The sequence below is a fragment of the Phoenix dactylifera genome, chromosome 1 (assembly GCF_009389715.1).
Source record: "Phoenix dactylifera cultivar Barhee BC4 chromosome 1, palm_55x_up_171113_PBpolish2nd_filt_p, whole genome shotgun sequence".
NCBI classification, from domain to species: domain Eukaryota; kingdom Viridiplantae; phylum Streptophyta; class Magnoliopsida; order Arecales; family Arecaceae; genus Phoenix; species Phoenix dactylifera.
The window spans coordinates 24793312-24813153 of NC_052392.1; the positions used below are offsets into that span (position 1 = coordinate 24793312).

The window sequence follows — 19842 nt, forward strand, 5'->3', positions numbered from 1 at the left end:
ATGTATTGGTCTCAATAAGCACCAACTCTTGATAACATTCCACATGCTATCAAAGGGTATTCCCTTTAAAAACCACGCACATCAATTCAGAAAAGTTCACTGGATCTGTCATCTAGGAAACCCTTTATCAAATGTACAGCCAGTATACAATCTGGACTAAATTCTACGCTAACATTTTAATTTTCAAGCATATCAATGTAGTTTTCAAGATAGCTATATTTTCTATGGGATCAATTCTTCCGGATATTCTTTTTTAAGCTGTAAACATTTATATGAAACCTCAGTAATAGCATCTTACAGTCGTGATTGCAACTATTCCATTCAAAAGATTTTAAATGCACATGAGCAGTAAGGTTTCTATGCTCCCCGTCTATCAAAAATAAACCAAAGCGGCCCTCCAATTGAAGCGCTTAGAAGTAGGTTATCAATGACTAAGCAGTTTAAATAGAAGTAGGACATATAATAAGAACCAAAGATAAGTACAGCCAAAGGACCACTGCTCTAAATGTTAAAGGATGACCTAGGGACATCCTTGCTGCTCAAACACACACCCAAGGAGAGGGGTTGACAAACAACACCTGTTGCTGTTTGGAACAACTCCATATGTTATGATAATTTTAAAACAGGCTAGAAAAGATATATGATCATGTAGACAAACCAATGCTCCTGAAAGAAATGTTATTAGAAGAGAGAGCAGTGAAACCATAAATAGAATAAGAAGCTAAGGAAATGATCATTTCTTTCTCCGCCAATAACATTTTGCAAAAAGTATACACATTGGAAATGTAATGTTGCAATATGGAGCAGACTCCATTACAAACTCCATTATAAAGTACAATCCAATCACTTTTTACAGTATTGTCTATCTCAAGAATCAGACCTGCAGAAAATAGAAAAGAAAAAGATTAGAAAATTTAGTTGTTTGTAAATGTCAAATATGACAAAAAATATTGACTATCCTTCCATTTCGCCAAGTAATAGCAAGCAAACCAGCAGGCAAAACTTCCCAAGCAAAAGAGGGATGCAGGTTGTTTTCCTCCCTTTACTGGGGACATCTGAATGTGCTGTAAAAAAGGGATGGCTTTGCAGCAGCAGACAAGTCACCCAAAAAACAATTGCCATATGGAAGAAGCTATTAAGTCATTAGTTGTAAAGGATTTTTCCACACTCAAACCATATGGAAGATTTTAGTTGTAAAGGATTTTTCCACACTCAACCATATGGAAGATTTCAGTAATTTGTTTAAATTGGGTTACCATATCCATAAGATTAGGAGCATATGATCTCCAAATGGTAAGATTTCCTAAATTTGCCAACTCACTGCCTGCTCTTCCAAACAGTAGCATCAAAAACATGTAGTAGCCATGCCGATGTCTGACTGTTGCATTAATATGCCAAAGGGGGGAGGGGAGTTCAAGGATGACATTTATATTTTCACCTAGTACAGACTATGCAAGTCCATTTCCTTTCTCCACTATATTACCAAGTTCCCCATATGGATCAAAGAGAGCGTAACCAATGAAGCATATTTTTTTGGGTTTAAAATACCCTGCTAAGTGACCTTGGTATACATGTTTTCTACCATAACTTTATGTAAAACAAAAGTGCAATATAAATTGCTTTTAACACAGCCTTAAAAGAAAGAGGTAAACACATACAAGCTGGATGTCATTTATTTTGCAAACGACTAACTAGGTTATATTGGCTTCAAAACTTTTACATACATCTCTAGTAACCACCATATAGTGCATTTCTTCAGTAAAAGGATTACCTCCAAATGTCATCACCTAACACCAAGCAACTATTACTTGTTGGCACTTGGTAGAATTTGTAAGGGGTTTGGGTCTTTAATCTATAGATTGTTGGTACATTTACCCAGTTATCCATAAAACTTATCAGGCCAGCAATATTATACTAGCAACCATTCTTTAGACAGCGCAGTTAATTTCTTCATCTACTCCTCCTTTACAAAAATATATCATGAAGCAACAAAAGCATAGCCAAAATAAAAGAAAACCACCTACCAAAAAAAAAAAAAACCAAATAAAATAAATAGAAGAAAACCAGCAAAGTCGATGATGCTAACTGAAAACAATTCCTCCTAAATATCAAGGAAAAGACAGGAATTCAGCACATGGACACCCCCATGCCAGAATATCATCCGTCATTTATCTAGTTACATATGGAGATGGTGCAATGTGGGAGAAAAGGGTACTTGATGTCTTGGAAGAAAATAGTCTGGACAGAATCATGAAAAAGGATTTAATTGTGCTGGAAGGAAACTTTGACAGTATTCAATGATGAATTATAATAAGTAATTCAATTAACTAATTTTCCTAGGGTTAAAGATAAATCTTGAGAGATAAGTTTCGAGCTCATTAAAGTCAGACTCGGCAAATTGAAACACTAAGATCTATATGTATACACAAGAACTAGGATTTATAACTAGTTATTGAATCATCTGCTTCATCAATTCTAATTGATCATTTAAGCGTATAATCCTAACACTATATCAAGTCTGAATATACCAACTTGTAAATTCCCATAATACACTCAATTAGATTTATCTGTTAAATGCCGTCCCTTCTCTTAATCTCAGTGTCCTGATCGTAACTCCATGAACACTATAATTCCCTGCCAATCTTCCTACCTAGAGATCCTAATCTCTCTCCGTCCACCTCACCCAAACTCTCAACCTAAAAAGTCTTCAGTTTTATTGGTTTCGCAACCAACAACCTTTTGCTTGCAATAACCCTTTTTTGCAAAACTAATCACTACTTAATTTTGAATCTTTTTAAAATTTAGAATTTAGCTAAATTTCTTCCTACCCAAAATAGGTAGCAGGCATGCACATTTGCATGTTCATTATAGTCCCGAAAATACTTAATAAACTTCCAGCATGAAGCATATCAAAGAAAACATAAAGCAAACCCAAATAACCAAGCACCATGATTTTTTATTTTTTTTATTTTTTTTGCTTAAAACAGGTGCTTCATACAGTACGTGTACGGATACACCTAATAAAATCAAAATACAACAGCTCGCGGAGTGCCTGAAAGGCCTCCCCGAACTAAAGAGTGTACCCTGAGTGGTAGGCCGCGTAGGCAGCCACCCAGTCAGCCGCCCCATTGGCTTCTCAGGATACATGCTTGGTCTCTCATCATCATCCCTATGTCCCGGATCAAGAAGTGGTCTGTGCTCTCACCCCTCGACCCCCTCCGAATCCATCCAATGACTGTGGCCGAGTCGCCCTCCAGAATGATCGAACTGGCCTGCAGTACCACCCGCGCATGTCAAAGGCCCGCCCAGGCTGCTCGCAACTCTATCCCTAGAACCGACGTGTCAAACAGCTGGCAGCCACCTGCCGCCACCACCCTAGAGTGCAGGTCCCGTATCACAAAACCTGCACCGCCCCGCGTACCACCATCCAGCACCGACCCATCGAAGTTGACCTTGAGGAAGCTCGAGGATGAGGGCTCCCAGGTGAAAAAAACCGTCTGAGGAGCTGTCGGAGCAGAGAGGGAACCACAGGTGTCCTGAGCTATCAAAGGTCTATCTGAAGGATGGGTGGGCCTGATCTCCGTGGCCTGTGCCCGAGCAAACTCCGCAACAAACTTCGGTGACACCCTGCACTCGCCAAAGATACGAGCGTTCCTTGCCAGCCAGATCTGATATGCCGTGCAAGTTGCTCTGATAGCCTCCTGACAGGTCCGCGAACTGGCCAGCCATTGTCTTATCACCTGTAAAAACTGTAGCCTCTCACTCCAAGCCTCCTGCGGGATCCCTGACCACTGCCATGTCGACCTCGCCTATATGCACTGGAAAAACACATGGTCCACCGACTCCTCGGCTCCACATGTCCCACACTCTGCGGGGAGCCCCCAGCCACGCTTGCTCAGCACTGCTCTTGTCGGAAGATGATCCCAAATCCCCTTCCATAAGAAGAGGGCTACCCTCAAGTAGAGCCTGAACCTCCAGATCCAAGTACAATCCGGCCCTGGCTCATGCTCCAGCTGGATAACACGGGAGAGATCTCCCAATCTAACACTGGCCCGACACGAGGCACCCTACACCCTGACATCTGGCCCCGCACATCCTGATACCGGAATAGAACGGATCCTCTCAGCTAGGTGTGCCCCGACAGCTGTCGAAGTCTGGCCCCATCCCACTCTGCCCCTCCTGGTGCTAGGAGGTTGCACACCCGCAGCCCCTCCACTGCCTCTGTATCAACCATGGTCGGCCAGCACCTCAGAGGAAGGGCGTCCACCCATGGATCGCTGGTCACATCAACGCTCTGCCCATCGCCTATCAACCACCTGGTGTTTGCCGACACTGTCGGCAGGTGCCTCCCAATCTCGTGCCACATGAAGGAGACTCGACGACCCCTCCGTGTCACCTCTGAACCCCCTCGACTGTATCTGGCTGCCATCACCTGACTCCAGAATCCGTGTGGCTTTAACATGAACCAAACCGCGTGCCGAACAATGAACGCCTCACGCCTCTCCAAGAGGGACTGCACCTTTAGACTGCCCTCACTGGTGGAAAGGCAGACCTGCTCCCAGGCCACCAGATGCACCCCGTGGCCTCCACTATGTGACCCCCACAAGAAGCTCCGAAGAAAACGCTCGATCCTCAATAGAACCATCTTTGGTACCACAGTGTTGGCCATGAGATACACCGACATGGACCCCAACACCGATCTGACCAGTATCAATCTCCTCATCATGGATAGAAAGGATGCCCCCCATCCCTCCAGCCTACTCTAGACCCACTGCACCAGGCCCGAGCACTCTGCCACCCGTAGCCTCTGGCTAGTGATAGGGACTCCCAGGTAGGTCAGCGTCTCTCCTGCTCCAGTATCTACAATATCTCCCGGATCTCCTATCTGACTCTGGTCTCCGTGCTGGGGCTGAAAGATATGGCTGACTTCAAGAAGTTCACTCTCTGGCCGGACGCCGCGCAATAGCCCGCCAACACCCTGCGAAGGACTCGTGCCCTGATCAGAAGAAGACAATCATCAGCAAATACTAAGTGAAAAATAGGCCCAGCCCCCGGTGCTGGAACATAGGCCTCCAGCTCTCGGCTGGTGCACACTCTCTGCAAGGTACAAGACAGAGTGTCAGCATAGATAATAAATAAGTATGGGGATAAGGGACATCCCTGACGCAATCCCATGGTGGACTCGAAGAAGGATGATGGTGAGCCGTTGACCAAGATAGAAAACTTTGGCTCCCGGACACACCCCATAACCCATCCAATCCACCGCCTGTGTAAGCTGTATGCCTCCAGTGCCTGCTGAAGAAAACTCCACCTGATCCTGTCGTAAGCCCTCTCCATATCCAGCTTGACTGCCATCAAGCTTTGCCGCTTCGGTGCTCGCTGAAGATCCCACATCATCTCCTGGGCTAACATGACATTGTGGAAAATGTTCCTGCCGGCTACAAAAGCCCCCAGCTCACGGCTGATGATACCGGACAATAGGGGCTTCATCCTACCCACCATTATTTTGGCCACAACCTTGTATAAGGTTGTGCACAAACTAATCGGCCTGAAGTGACAAGGCTCAGCCGCATCCTGACGCTTTGGTATAAGCGTGATGAAGGTGGCCTTCCAATCCTCAGGCATCGCTGCCTAGGTGAAGAAGCACTGAATAGCCTCCACCACAGCTCCCCGAATGATGCCCCAATACTGCCGAAAGAAGAAAGGGGGAAAACCATCAGGTCCCGGAGCCTTGTCCGCTGCCAAGGCCCAGACTGCCTCCTGCACCTCCTATGCCGACACCGGCCGGATCAGGGGTGCATTCTCATCGTCATCAATACCTGCATCCACCCTCAAAGGGTGGTCTCCATCACCAGCATCTCATCCTCCGTCCATCTGGCACGGAAGAAATCAAGTAAGACCTATCGGACGGCAGGCTCACCTTCCACCTGATGGCCAGACCCATCTCACAGAGAATGGATCATGCTCCGCTGTCTCCGAATAACCGTCGTCTGATGAAAGAACCTAGTATTGCGATCACCCTCACTTACCCACTGCACACGAGATTTCTGTCGCTAGAAGATCTCATGCTGCTGTGGCAGCGAGTGGTGAGTCGCTAGCAGCCCCCGAAGGTCGACCATATCGTCCACCGGGAGCACACCTCCTAGGTCTTCCTTTGCAACTCAACAATAGCAGACTCTACCCCCTCCAATCTCCGGAAAATGTTGCCAACTACCTCGTGGTTCCAACGACGAAGCCGCCTCTTGGTCAGTTCATTTATCTTTTTTGTTTGTCAAAGATTGTGCATAATGGAAAGAAGTCTTCTTTAGTCTCCCTTCTTCTCTAGCTCAAACAACAGACTTTGAGATTCCACTTTATCACGGAAGTATAGTTTCTTACGATGCTACTTGAAGACTAAACATTTAACCGTTAAAGTGTGGAACTCTGATGCCTATGGCATACATGTGAGGAAGAAAAATACCTGACTACAGAGCCATTTCAGCTTGTAGTGCTGCAAGTTCATCTTCTTCAGCTGTATTTTTCTGTGGAGCAGGGCGAGTTGGCTGTCTTCCTACTGGAACATACTGTACTGGTGCAGCAGGAGCAGTTGTAGCAGGTTGAAGAAGTTGTTCCTCCAACTCAGCTCCCTCCAACTCCTCAAGTTCTGCTTCCAGTTCATCCTGCCATGGCAATATATATATTGGATATATCATGACAGGAAAACAAATAGAACAGCTAAAATATACCAAGGGGGAGAAGCCAGGGGGAGATGATTACCTCATCAAAATCAGCTGCTGCTCCAATAGGAGCAGATAGTGCTTCCTGGATCTGCTTCATGTTCTCTGTCTGCTCGTTGATTTCATCCATAGTCTTGTCAACATCATCAATGTTACTGAAAAATTAATAAGCATCAGGTCAAGTTCCTCAATTTACATAAATGTTAACATTATGATAGTAAATTATTTGAAACTGGGAAATGCAACAAAATATTCAAAAAGTTAAAGGTGGAAAGTCATCACCAGATAATTGAAAAGAGAAAAAAAATTATAATTCATTCTCTAAGAAGAAATTCTAAATGTTCCACTTCATGCAATATTTAACTTTCAGGTAGAATTTCTCATCAAAAAAACTTTCAGGTAGAATTAGACAACAAAATATTATATTTATTGTGCATTATGATCAGGAAATAAAGATGCTGGAGAAATTGCTGACACATGCAATTTCCAATAACATGCTCTGTAACCTATAAAACAGTTAACCAAGAACATGAATAATCAAAAGGTCAACAGTGTATAACATAGAGCTACTCACGTTGCTTTCTGCATAGCCTTCATTGCTGCTGCCCCAGTTCTCAACGCCTCAACAGTTTCTGTTGTAGCTTTTGCACCTTCTAGCATTATCATCTAAAGTGGTAAACAATCCAACAAAATTTAAGCATGGACTTCATAAGTAGTACTCCTTCAATAGATTAACCAGGCACTCTCTGAAGCAAGGAAAGAACTACTTGAATTAGAAAAGGTACCTGATCATGAATCCTCAATTGGAAATTTCCAAGTTGCTCAATTTGTTGCTCATAAAGCCTTTTCCTCTTCAGACATTGTATTGCAGCTAATTTAAAAATCAAAGCAAAATTTCAGAGAGGAAACACATATAGTGATACATATATCATAGATGTAAACTTCCAATATAGAAGAATGATAAATTCCCACTAATTTATCAGTCCATGAAGTAGCTGGGGAATTGTAAAAATAACCTAGGTATCTTAAGATAATCTCTTCTAAGAAGAGTTACTGGCATGTATTTTATAACACAAAAAAAAGCATCACACCGATAAATTGCTATCTTTGAAAATAAATGCAAAGGTCGCCATTAACGAGCTCTGGACCTTTTCTTCCCTTCTTCCTGGAATTTCCCATTCATGCGGTCAATGACCTAGAGTGCACATTACAAGAATCTAAAACATGATCACAACAGTGAAGTTCAGGCAAATATATTGGCTGACAAAAGCTATGCTTCATGATATTTCAGTGTTGTATGTATGCATGTGTATGTATTATGCATATGTATGTTGACTATATGTAGAACTAAAAAGCATACCTCTTTTGTTCTTTGCTCTTGTGAACTCCTTGGCCTTTTCAACTTCGGCAGCAACTTTCTTCTCAAGAACTTTCTCCTTTTTCTCGAGCATTTCAAGTGTCTAAAACATTTATAAAGTATAGCAGCAGTTTAGATAATTTTACCTGGTTGAGAGTATGATTTGTACTTTCTTGACTTGCATGACACATAGAATTAGAATATGTAAACAAGCTATATGACTGTACAAGTGAACTATATGAATGTACAGGTAAACAGGCATGAGAGCCCCATATATACACAGCTTAGTTGCCAAAATTAGTAGTGGATGAGCATACAGGTGTGGGGAAGTGGGTATCTTAGAAATACTCTTAGTAACGAACTGCTTAGAAAACCCGTATAGGTTTGAGATTTTGAGAACATTTTGAAATAGCCATGAATGTCTTTATTGCCATGTATCTCTTACTATAGGATGGAAACTACTACTCCATGACCAATCATCAGTCATTCAACACACCTTCACGTGAACTCATGTGAGGGAGGGGGAAAAAGAGAAAAAGAGACACGATCTTCGCCAATGTGGGTCGTCTTCACGTGAACTCATGTGAGGGAGGGGGAAAAAGAGAAAAAGAGACACGATCTTTCCCAATGTGGGTCGTATTCATGAGGTCCAATTCTAATTCACAGGTCTTCACTTATTGTAAAAAGGTCCATGATTGAGCAGGCCCACATGTTTCGCTACACAGATGGAAGGGTTCCACTCAGTCACAGGCCGTTCCACAATGCATGAACAGCCATGATTTAAAACTGGACCTCTCCAGTTCAACCCCAAACTTGAGAGGATCAGATTTCAAAAAGACAGAGAAATACTACAGAAATGGAAAGCAGCTGACCATATTAAAGAAAAAGAAAGAAATATGCTTTCTCTCATGGATTTTACAGGGATTCAGACTCTAACTCCCTACTCAGAAATCTCAGAGGACTCAAAAAAATTCTGCATCTCAACCGATTTAGACTTATCTCTCTTAAAAAAAATCAAAGAAAGTTTTGGAAACTTGCAAACTCTCGAGGATATTCCACCTTCCATTCCCTACTCATAAGAATTTATATTAAAAACCAGAACGCTCCAAGAAGCCAGTCTAGCTCTCTAACTCTTCACACACAAATCCCAAAAAGGTTTGGATATTAATAGACTTTTTATATTTTAATAAATCTAGATTTTCTTTCTGAAGGGAGAGCAATCTGGATTTTCAATAGTAAGAAAAAATATATTTAGTGAAATGGATAGGTCACATTGCATGATGACTCTTGGACTTTCTAAATTAACAGGACAAAACTTCCAGGATAATAAGGTCATAGGTATTCATGCCTTTAAGAGTTCAACATATATTCTCTAACATGCTTTCAACATATATGCACTCACGTGCATAGCACGTGCTGAAAAATAATACTATGTTGCTCCTGCAGATCTCTATGTATCTAAACAATGTAAGAATTAGCAAGTGCATACTTTATAATTCATGCACAAGTTTATCCATATGACAAAAGTTTACTAAAATTTTGTAAGCCTCCACCTTCCAATTGTAGCTAGCACCCTTCTTTAAAAGCTTGCTTTTTTCATCAAAAATTCTCTTTTGAGCTAATCACAGCAGCTTATTGTCTCTTGATTTTTTTCTCATAGTTCCACTTCAGTGCCTTTTGATATCCAGTAAGACAAAGAAAGGATACAAAAGGGTGGAGAGACGTGATAAGACTTGCATCTGGCACCTAAAAGAAGTTTCCATGCAAGTTCTCCTTTTCTCTCCACATGTTTCTCTATTGGTGGCAGCTTGATAGTTTATCAAATTTATACATTCCAAGTATCATAAAAAGTAAAACAAACACAAGTGGGTTGCTCCTGTTTAAGAAAACATAGAGAAATGACAGGAAACCTACAAAAGAATATCTATAGATATTATCGATGAAAATTGGGAGCATGGATCTGTAGATGGATATATAAACAGAGAAAAGACAGTTATGATGAATTAATTCTATCAGTTGTGTATTACTAACTAGCATTCCCCCTTATTGTATTTGCAATGAGGATTGGTGGACAGAGAACATGCAAGGGTTTCATGAGAAAACAAAATAATTCGAGGTCAACTCTGTCGCAACCAGATTGGGTTAAACTGAATTTCCTTATATGAAAATCAAATTTAATCAAGTGGGTTTTATTTTCATAATAGAAGTTTTTATGAACAAATGGTCATGGTTGTGTTGGGCAACCCATATCATGAACAATCATTAGTTTTTGTCATCCTAGGTACTAGCATGTCCTTTACACGGGAATGATGGAAGACTCATCATGATCTGAACCCACAACTGATGGCTTAAATATTTGGTTTATAGTCAGGTCTGACTCATGTTCAATACATGATGCAGTAACAAAACACCCAAAACCCATGCAAAATCATTCAACAGAAAAAAAAAAAGATGCTGCCTTCAGCTTCTAATGATTGATTCAGAACCATTAGATTGTTTCAGTAGTACATCACCAACCCGATGCTTGCCTAAATTGACAGATTGGAGGTAAAATCATCTGATAGATGAGGCATGTTCATTGGAGTCCTTACTACCAAAAGAGTACTCTAGTTTGGTGACAAGTTCAGGACAAATCACCTTTTGAAAGCTAATGTTGTGCTCATTAGTCCAAAAAGAAAGCTTGGACAGAACAGCCGGGCACTTGGCTGTCAAACCACTTTCATCACATCTATCACTTGAAGAAGCTTTCTAGTGCCATCTTACATCGCATCAATTGGAATCCAGATGAGGGAGATATAGAAACAATAGTGAAAAACAAATAATGGAAGGTGTTGACAAATTTGCACATAATAATGAACTTGCCATTTGCAGCCAATTCAACTCCGACGTGAAAATTGACAGCTTTTGGGACCACTTTGAATTCATCTCTCTATTAGGAAATATTGTTGGTCAAGTTTTAATTCTTATTAGGCATAAAAAAGATATTTTTCATCATTTCTTTTATTTTCTCATTGGAATTGGGCTCTGTAGAATTAGAAAGGAGTCCTAGGGACTTAAGGAGCCTCATAACTGCAACTAGTCTTATGCATTCACTTTTAAGACAGATAATTGTGTTAATAAAATCTAAGCGAGCTTTCTCTTCCATCTCATTATGTGGTGTGAGATCGTGTGAGAGGTCCATGGAAAAAGGCTGCAGTTATTTTTTAGAGAAGCTTGGTGTTGAGACATTAGGCGACTTCAACAGTGTTGGGTGAAGACTTCAGTATAAGGCCAAGACTCTTCTACTAAAGCCCTATGAAGCGAAAGATATGAAGCAGGAAAGAAAGTGTTCACGCCTTCTAGTTATCCCTTCAACACTATACTCTTCCTTATTTCTTTTTTTTCCCACTTCTATGATCCATATTTATCCTTGCTTCTACATATTTGATTCTGCTTAGTTTTGTACTTCTGTGTGGAGAAAAGGTAGACTCTCACCTGTTGCCTAATCGAGGCATACCAGATCCATATCTAACCACTTCAATTGCAAACTAAAGCTTTTCCTTCATCTATTATGCTCTACAATCTATCTGCATGCAATGCTGGGTCCTTTTCTTGTTTACTATAAATATGGTCTTGCTGGTTTGTTGGGGTTGATATCTTGAAACCAACCTTGGTTTCAGATCAATTCTGAGAAAATCAAAAAAAATGGTTCTAATTTCTGATACTATACCAAAATTTAAAACCAATATATATATATATATATATATACACACACACACACACACACACACACTAGAGAATGAGTTCTATCTAGCTAAAGTTAGATCACTAAGGTATAACTGAATAACTTTCATTGAGAGCATTAAAAACCCCAACTGATAAAGGATGTGTTCGTCATAGTCAATATCAGTGGTATGACAATGTTGCTCATATGGAATATTAGTGAAAAAAAACAGTATTCTTAGAACTATGATCTTGTTAAACCTTCCAATCATAACCAGTACTATTGGTCATCTCTAAAGGAAATAAAAAAAAATTACTAGCACTTTTTGGTAATAGAAGAGTATAGTTATGAAAGAAGGGATTTTCCCATTACCAAATACACGAGTTACGAGGGCAATTACATCCAACCCACTTAAGTAAGAATTTTCCATTAGATTACCATGTATCCAGTTATGTCACAATTCCAATATCCATGTCAATTATTTTACAAGCAAATAAAAAAAAATGAAAAGCTTAACAAAACTCGGTCAGAGCTTACCTCATGTAACTTGTCGAGAGTGGTTAAAGCATTGGCCTGCTCCTTGGGCTTTCCGAAGAGCCTATTAAACATGGTTGCCAGCTTCTAAAAGCTCACTTCTGTGGGAAGAAAAAAGCAAATTAATCTCTAAGAACCCCATCCAAACCATAACCCCAAACGAATAATTGATCCAAAAAGATAGCACCGCATTGCACCGATCAATTTGAGGAGCGAACAAGGAAAAAAACAAATTTTTCTATGAGAAATCGTAGAATAATCACCGAAGAAAGCCCACCTACGGCAGGATAACAAGACCGTGGGGAGATTGGGAGCGCCCGCTTCAGGTCGAGCGGGGGCGAGGCGAGGCTTTGTATGCTACCGGAGAAAAGACGGGAGAGGGATCTTCAAATCCCCCCACGGCGAGGAGTAGGGGAACAAAAAGGCGTCCCTTTTGCAGTCGATGTCTCTTTCTCTCTCCGATTTGGATTGGAAGGAGGTACAGAATGTAGGACAGAGAGACGGATGACGGTATTCGTAACACCCACCCTCTAATGAGAAACCGGCCTACATTCCCAATGTAGAGGTTGGAGTACAAGATTAAAAAAAAAAAAATCCTATTTAATTTGAAGCAGACGATCGATTTCTTCTAATCTCTATAAACCAAGAAATCTAGCGTCCAGCCTTTTTAGAGGCCCTTACCTTGCCGCCAGGATACCGTTGGCCCCTTCTCCTCCTCCTCTTTAACTTCTAATAATTTGAACTCACAGTGTTTGAAAGATTTCAGTTGAGCACTCATTGAAGTGAAAAAAACTTTCAAAATTATTTGAATTTATAGTTTGAATTTAAAATTTTTTATTTATATAATATAATCTTTACATCAAATAAATTATTAATCGACTTATCTGTGATTTAAAAATTTTATAAATTTTATAAATTTTATAAGATAGTATTTTGAATAAAAAATAGATATATAATTCAGAATAATATTTTTCAAAGTATTATTATATTGGATACTAGTCTTGTATTTTAATTGGATAATGATATATGTTATTTTGTAAAAATATCTTTGATATGTATCAGATTTGAACTTTCAGCCTAATATGTACTAGACCCTATCAATTAAGGATTATGCATTGGCACCCTAATTGTTATTGAGCTTATTGATTCTGCTTCTGGCTTTGCGATAGGATATAAATGTGGTACTCGGGTCTACTCCACAGGATATAAGTGTAGTATTTCGGCCCACTCCATAAGGTATAAGTGCAATTTTGTTTCTAGCCTAGCCATAGGGTATAAGTGCTGCCATAATTAAAGGTTGTTGAGCTAAACATGATTTGTTTCGAATTGGATTTATGATTACATATATGAATATTTGAACAATATAGGTTTTAATAGACTTAAGTTTTGAAACGGAATTAGTTATATCTTTACACTGATTCGTGATAATTTATGTTTTACTATTGTATGCTATACTATTATATAAATTATCTAGTTAGGATATTCATACTTGTTGCTCTATTGCGCTCATTATCCTTTATTTTCTTTACAGATTTAGATACTTAGTTGACACACTATTTTGGCATGGCTAGCTAGGTGAAAATCAACCTATCTAGCAGTGATCCTTGCCGCAAGGGAGGGCAGGGCCTTGCGACATCGTCACAGCCCTGCCCCTCCTCTTTTCTTTTCGATGGATTCTCCTCGCTGGCAAGCTCCGATTTGGCAGGATAGCATGAGGAGATCACAGAATCCGCTGTCTCCTCCCTCTATTTATTCCCCTCCCTGCTTGCCAAGATCACTAAGCCCTTCTTTCTCCTTCATCTTTCTCCCTTCTCCTCTCCCTCCCTTCCTTTCTTCTTCCTCTTCTTTCTTCTGCTTGGGCTCATTGTGCCCTGTCTTTGTGCCACCAGAATCGCAGCCACAACGCCTCCTCGGAGCAAGGTAAGGCCTCCCATATCTCCCCCTCCTCTCGATCAACCTGGCAATGGCCGGAATCTGGCAAAGAGTCGCTGGAATAAGAAAAAAAAGAAGAAAAAGGGGAAGATCACTTACCTGGTGGTCATTCCACCGTGTCGTCGGCCCTCGGCCACAGCCGCTGCCAGACTAGAGTAGCCCTAACGATGGTTCTAGAACCGCCGGTTCCGGTTCGAGAACCATCAATTCCGGTTCCACAAAAATCTAGAACCTTAACCGTAACCGAAAATAGTCGGTTCGGTTCCGGTTCCGGTTCCGATTTTAGATGATTTCGATTCCGATTTTTCAACATAAATTATAAAATTTTGAAAAAAAATGGATTGTGTAATTAATTTAGAAAAAAATTATAAATACAAATAGATTGTGTAATTAATACAAAATGATAATTTGTACCTTATTTTATTATTTTATCAAACTAAATTTTAATAATACAACTAGATAACATTATAAAAATAATAATAAGTTACATTAAATAAATTTGGAACTAATTTATTTTATTATAAATGAAAAAAAGAAAAAAATTGGGCTTGAACTTAATTAAAATTAAGCTACCTACGTATCCTCTTGAGGTTTAGAGGAGTCAAAGCTCTCGTAGTTCACTTACATTCATGGTTGAGCAATTAACCCCCTTACACCAATGATCAATCACACCATTGCTACCGGCTGTAGACGATCCGCTATTTCCAATATCAAATAAGTCTTCACTGTCCTCAAATGTGTTATCTTGTAATCTACATTCTGCCTTTCTCCAATCATCAACACATGCTTGAGCTTCTAAGTTATTCGGCCTTAAACAAGATCGTCGCTCATCTAAGATTTGACCTCCAGCACTGAATGTTTGCTCAACAGCAACGGTTGAGCACGGGCAAGCTAAAATCTCCTTAGCAATTGCTAGGAGGACTGGAAATTGGTTTGAATGCTCCTTCTACCACTTTAATATTGGAAATTGCTGATCTGAAATGCTATCACCAAACTCAAAAGAAGTGGTTAGATAATAATCAAGTTCCACACTGGAACCTGATGAACTCCTCGGGCGCTTTTGGCGTTGCAAAATCATTTGCTATGTAGCACTAAGATTTGCAACATCTCCAATGCCTTCAATATTACTGGATTGTTGAGGGGTGACATTCTTACTATATTTTGCATTGTACTTATTATATAAATTAATAATATTATTTTTAACAATAAAAATAATATTTAAAACATCAATATCTTCTTCAAAAAGATCTAAACAACTATAATATGCATGCAAATAATCTGTCAAACCATCTAATTTACTACGTGGATCAAAAATAGATGCAACAAGATTAAGAGGTGGAATATTTTTATAATAATTAAGCCACTTCACTTTCATCGCAGAAATAGGAGCTTGCAAATCATTATCTTTCTCAAAAGTTTTAATAGCATCAGCAATATTATAACATTCTAAAATAAGTAAATGAGCAGTAGGATAATAAATACCAGATAAATTATTAGTGGCATCATTAAAATTTTTTAAAACAATCATAATTTTTTTGCAAACATCCCACTGCTGGCGAAATAAAACCACACAAGAAATATTATTTGCAATAAAAGTACATAATAATTCTTTGTAAGGAAAAGTTTCATTTAAAAGTTCATACATGGAATTCCAACGATTTGGAACATCTTAAGAAAATTTTTTTGGCCTCATATTATGAAGCCGACAAAAAGAAAACCACTCCTTCATAATTTGTGGACGAAACCATATATACTCTAACACATTTTTAATTGGCTGAAGATACTGACTAAGAAATTTTAAAGCATCTTGAACACATAAATTTAAAACGTGACATGCACATCGTATATGAAAATATTTACCACCAAATGAGGGTTTGCAAAGTTTTTCAAGATAAGAAATTGAAGCAGTATTTGATGATGCATTATCATAAGAAATTGAAAATACTATATAAAATAAATTATACTCGTCCAAAACATACTTTATTAGTTTCCAAATATTTTCAGTAGTCTTTCATCAAAACCTCTAAAAGCAATAAGTCTTTTTTGCATTTGCCATTCATCATCGATCCAATGACATGTGATACCCATGTATGAATGGACTTGCTAATGATCACTCTATATATTAAAACACAAAGAAACATTTCCATTAAAAGATAAAAAAAATTCAGATAAATCATGCTTGCCTTTTTTATATAATTTAACTATGGCACGTACGAGTGTAGTCCTACGAATTTGTTTAGCAGCAGGTTGTAAAGCTTCTTGAGTCATAGCAACATATTCAGGATGTTCAGAAAATAAAAATGACAAATGCATTGCTGAAACCATTTTTGCTAATGAATCCCTATATTTTGCATCATTATATTGAAATAATTGAGGAGAAGAACTAGATGCAGTGTACCCGGTCATTTGTGTTTGTGAGCGATCGATGCCTACTTCTGCTGTATGCTTGCTGTTAAGGTGCTTGGTGAACGATCCATATCCACCACCGAGTTTAAATTTGAATGTATGGCTACAGTAGTTGCAAATTACTTGCCATGAACCATCTGAAAGTTGTACTTTCTTGAAATGCTTGACAAATATGTCGGATTTTGAAGCCCTTTTTTTTTATTGTGGATTTGATGGCGGAACTGTGGAATGACTTTCTTGAGTAGCTGCATTTGGATGCAATTCTTATGGATTTGCCTCATAATTTGGATCAATATCTTCGGAAGATTGAGTTAAATCGAACTCATCAATAGAAGAGGATCGGTAATTTGGATCGAAAGTATTGGGCATATTATAGCACTCAACATTAAAGGAAAGATTTGATTCGGAAATTGATGGAGGAATGTAATTTGGATCCCAAGAATTTGGGTTTGGAACATATTTTTTCTTGCCTTTATTGAGCGGAAGGAAGACATTTTTGATAATTGGATTGGAAAAAATAAAAATATGGGAAGAAATTTTATATGACAAAATTATGTGGAAGGTAATTATTTTTTTCTCAAAATTTATTTGAATTTTGAGAGAAAAACAATTAAGTTATGGAATGTGTAGAGAATTGGAATAGATTGAATAATTGAGAGAGTGAAAAATTGAGAGAAAGAGATTGGAAGATTGAGTGGTGTGGTGAAAAAATTGATTTGGAGATGTATATATAGTGTTGGGGGTAATTTTCATTTTCCAAAATACCCCTCAAACTAGCTGGTTTTTAGTTGTTAGGAGGGGTAAAATTGTCTTTTGGATGAAAAAGTAAAAAAAAAATTTAGGGGCCATTTGGAAATTCAAATGGTCATGTGACCGTTTGAATTTTAAGGGAGATGGCACCATTCTTTTCATTTCATTTCTTTTTTTTTCGGTTTGAACCGGAACCGAACCGCCGATTTCGGTTCCGGTTCGGTTCCATCAAACTTGGAACCTTAACCGAACCGTATTCCTCAAGGTTTCGGTTCGGTTAAGAACTGTGAGACACGGTTCCGGTTCCGGTCTGGTTCTTTTCGGTTCGGTTCCGGTCAGATCTAGACTAGAGGTCCTTTCCTCCCTTCTCTTGTTTCTCGGTGGGGCAGGTTTAGACCCCTCTCTCGCTAAAGAAGAGGGGAAAGGGCGATGAAGAAGAAAGAAAGAAAAAGAAGAGAAAAGAAGAGAAGAAAGGAGAAAAAGAGAAGGAAAAAGAAGAAAGAGAGAAAAAAGATAGAGAAAAAAATTAATTAAATAAAATATATAAATAAAAGAAAAATCGAAAGAGAGGTTTCATCTTTGGTGCAACTATTCTCTCTCTTCTTGATTTGTAGATTCTAGTCCGATTTACCTAGTCGGGACTTGAAGTCTGCTCAAGTCTATTTCGAGTTGCTTAGAGGTTTTTAATTTATATTTAGATTTTAAATAGTGAATAGCAAGTAATTTATTCTTTTTTAAAATGGTTTTGATAGGTGTGGCAAATTTGCCCAACTAAACCTAGTGATCTTTAGGTGAACAAACGTAAGTGACCCTAGCACAAACCTTATTAATTTATCTCTCTTTATATAGTTCTATGGACCCAGCAAGAGGGTCCCAGATGTTTCCTTTGTGGAACCAAGTTGACCCTAATAGAGGGTCCTAGTTTAGTATTGCTTGAACCACCTGTCACGCTAACCTTAGCAGATCATCACAAGTATCGTTAAACTCTATCATCATAAATTTCTATTGTGTTACTTGTACCATAGTCTGATTCTTGTTTCATGATTTGCTTGGTTCGACCCAAATCATCAGACGCTACTATCTAGTCGACCCTATCTATCATGCACTCGACTGTTGTCATCTACCATTGAATCCATAATTGATAAACCCTAATCTATTACCTTTTTCTTAATTGAATATATATTTCTTGATAAGATGAATTGGATACGTTGTGCCGACCAATTCGAACAATTGGGCATTGTCATCTAGTTGGCCTCGTGTATCTTCCTATACAAATCTATTTTCATAGTTAGTCCTAATTTTGTATGAGGCTACAGTCATCCAAACTGGAAGGAGCCCAACGAGATCCTATACTCTAGTTCTAAATCAATGCAAGACCATGACCTTTTATTTTAATTTTTAATTAAAGGAGCATAGAAAAAATGGATTATATCAAATATTAGAACTCTAAAACTAAGGAATTACTGAATAATTGATTCATAAATGTGGCGAGTGATTGATAAGGGATAAGTTAGTGTTATATTGATATTAAATTGACTGGACATATTAGGTGTGGATTGGCAGTGTTGTAGCTATGTTAGATTACGATATAGATAAGAATCCCTGTACTCGGTCACCATATATATGTGTGTGTGTGTGTGTTTATTGATCTGTACTGCTGGATTTGCATCGTGAGAATTATATCGATATATTTGGTTTGGCATGTGATGATATGTTTTATATGATTTCTAGTAAAAATATGTTCGTATGGTTATTATACGTATCAGATATTGAGAACATGATTATGTAAACAAAGATACTTTGAATTTGAGAGAAATTCATTATATAAGTGGTAATTGATTTAACAAGAGTAACATATAAATCAAACAAACAAGATATGGTTTGAAATAACCTCATTATGGAATAGCGCTCATAAGCTAACGCATGGGATAGCCTCCATGAGCTTATGCATGGGATAGCCTCTATGGGCTTAAGCATAGTATAGCACCCATAAGCTAATGCATGGAGATAGCTTCCACGAGCTTAAGCATGGAATAGTGCCCATGGGCTTATACGTGGGGATTGCCTCTAAGGGCTTATACGTGGAATTTTGTCAATCTTGGACTGAATCATGATCTTAGTTAGTCCAAAATCAAAAGTTAATCAATGAGAAATATGAAAAATAAATTAATGAGAAACAAATGAAATGATATAAAAAATTGTTGTTGAACAATTAGATACATTGATATATATATATATATATATATATATGCGCACGCCTTTGTTTGTATGAGCTTTCCAAGTATTGATACGATATTCATTTTATCTAAAATAGCTAATTAATTATTTTCTTATTACTCATGATATTATAGTTCGAAATTTTTACTGAGCTATAAAATTCATAACCCCTTTTTTTCAGAGTTGCAGATTACAAGTAGCTTAATACTTGACTATGGTTGCTTGAC

General features: G+C 38.6%; 1 protein-coding gene across 3 annotated transcripts; it reads right to left on the reverse strand.

Annotated features, from left to right (window-relative positions):
* Positions 1–709: 709 nt before the first annotated feature.
* Positions 710–12939, reverse strand: LOC103716804 (vacuolar protein sorting-associated protein 32 homolog 2-like). Of its 3 annotated transcripts, none has more exons than XM_039130500.1 (8): positions 12592–12939; positions 12314–12411; positions 8077–8176; positions 7502–7587; positions 7291–7382; positions 6757–6871; positions 6461–6659; positions 710–880 (listed from the first exon to the last, which is right to left on the reverse strand). In XM_039130500.1, the coding sequence occupies exons 2-7, from the start codon at positions 12383–12385 to the stop codon at positions 6465–6467; spliced, it is 660 nt and encodes a 219-aa protein (XP_038986428.1). In that variant the 5' UTR covers positions 12386–12411; positions 12592–12939; the 3' UTR covers positions 710–880; positions 6461–6464. The 3 variants fall into 3 exon arrangements, with proteins under 3 accessions (XP_038986428.1, XP_008803195.1, XP_008803194.1); XM_008804973.4 differs by having other exon boundaries at positions 12574–12938; XM_008804972.4 differs by having other exon boundaries at positions 12588–12937.
* Positions 12940–19842: the final 6903 nt, after the last annotated feature.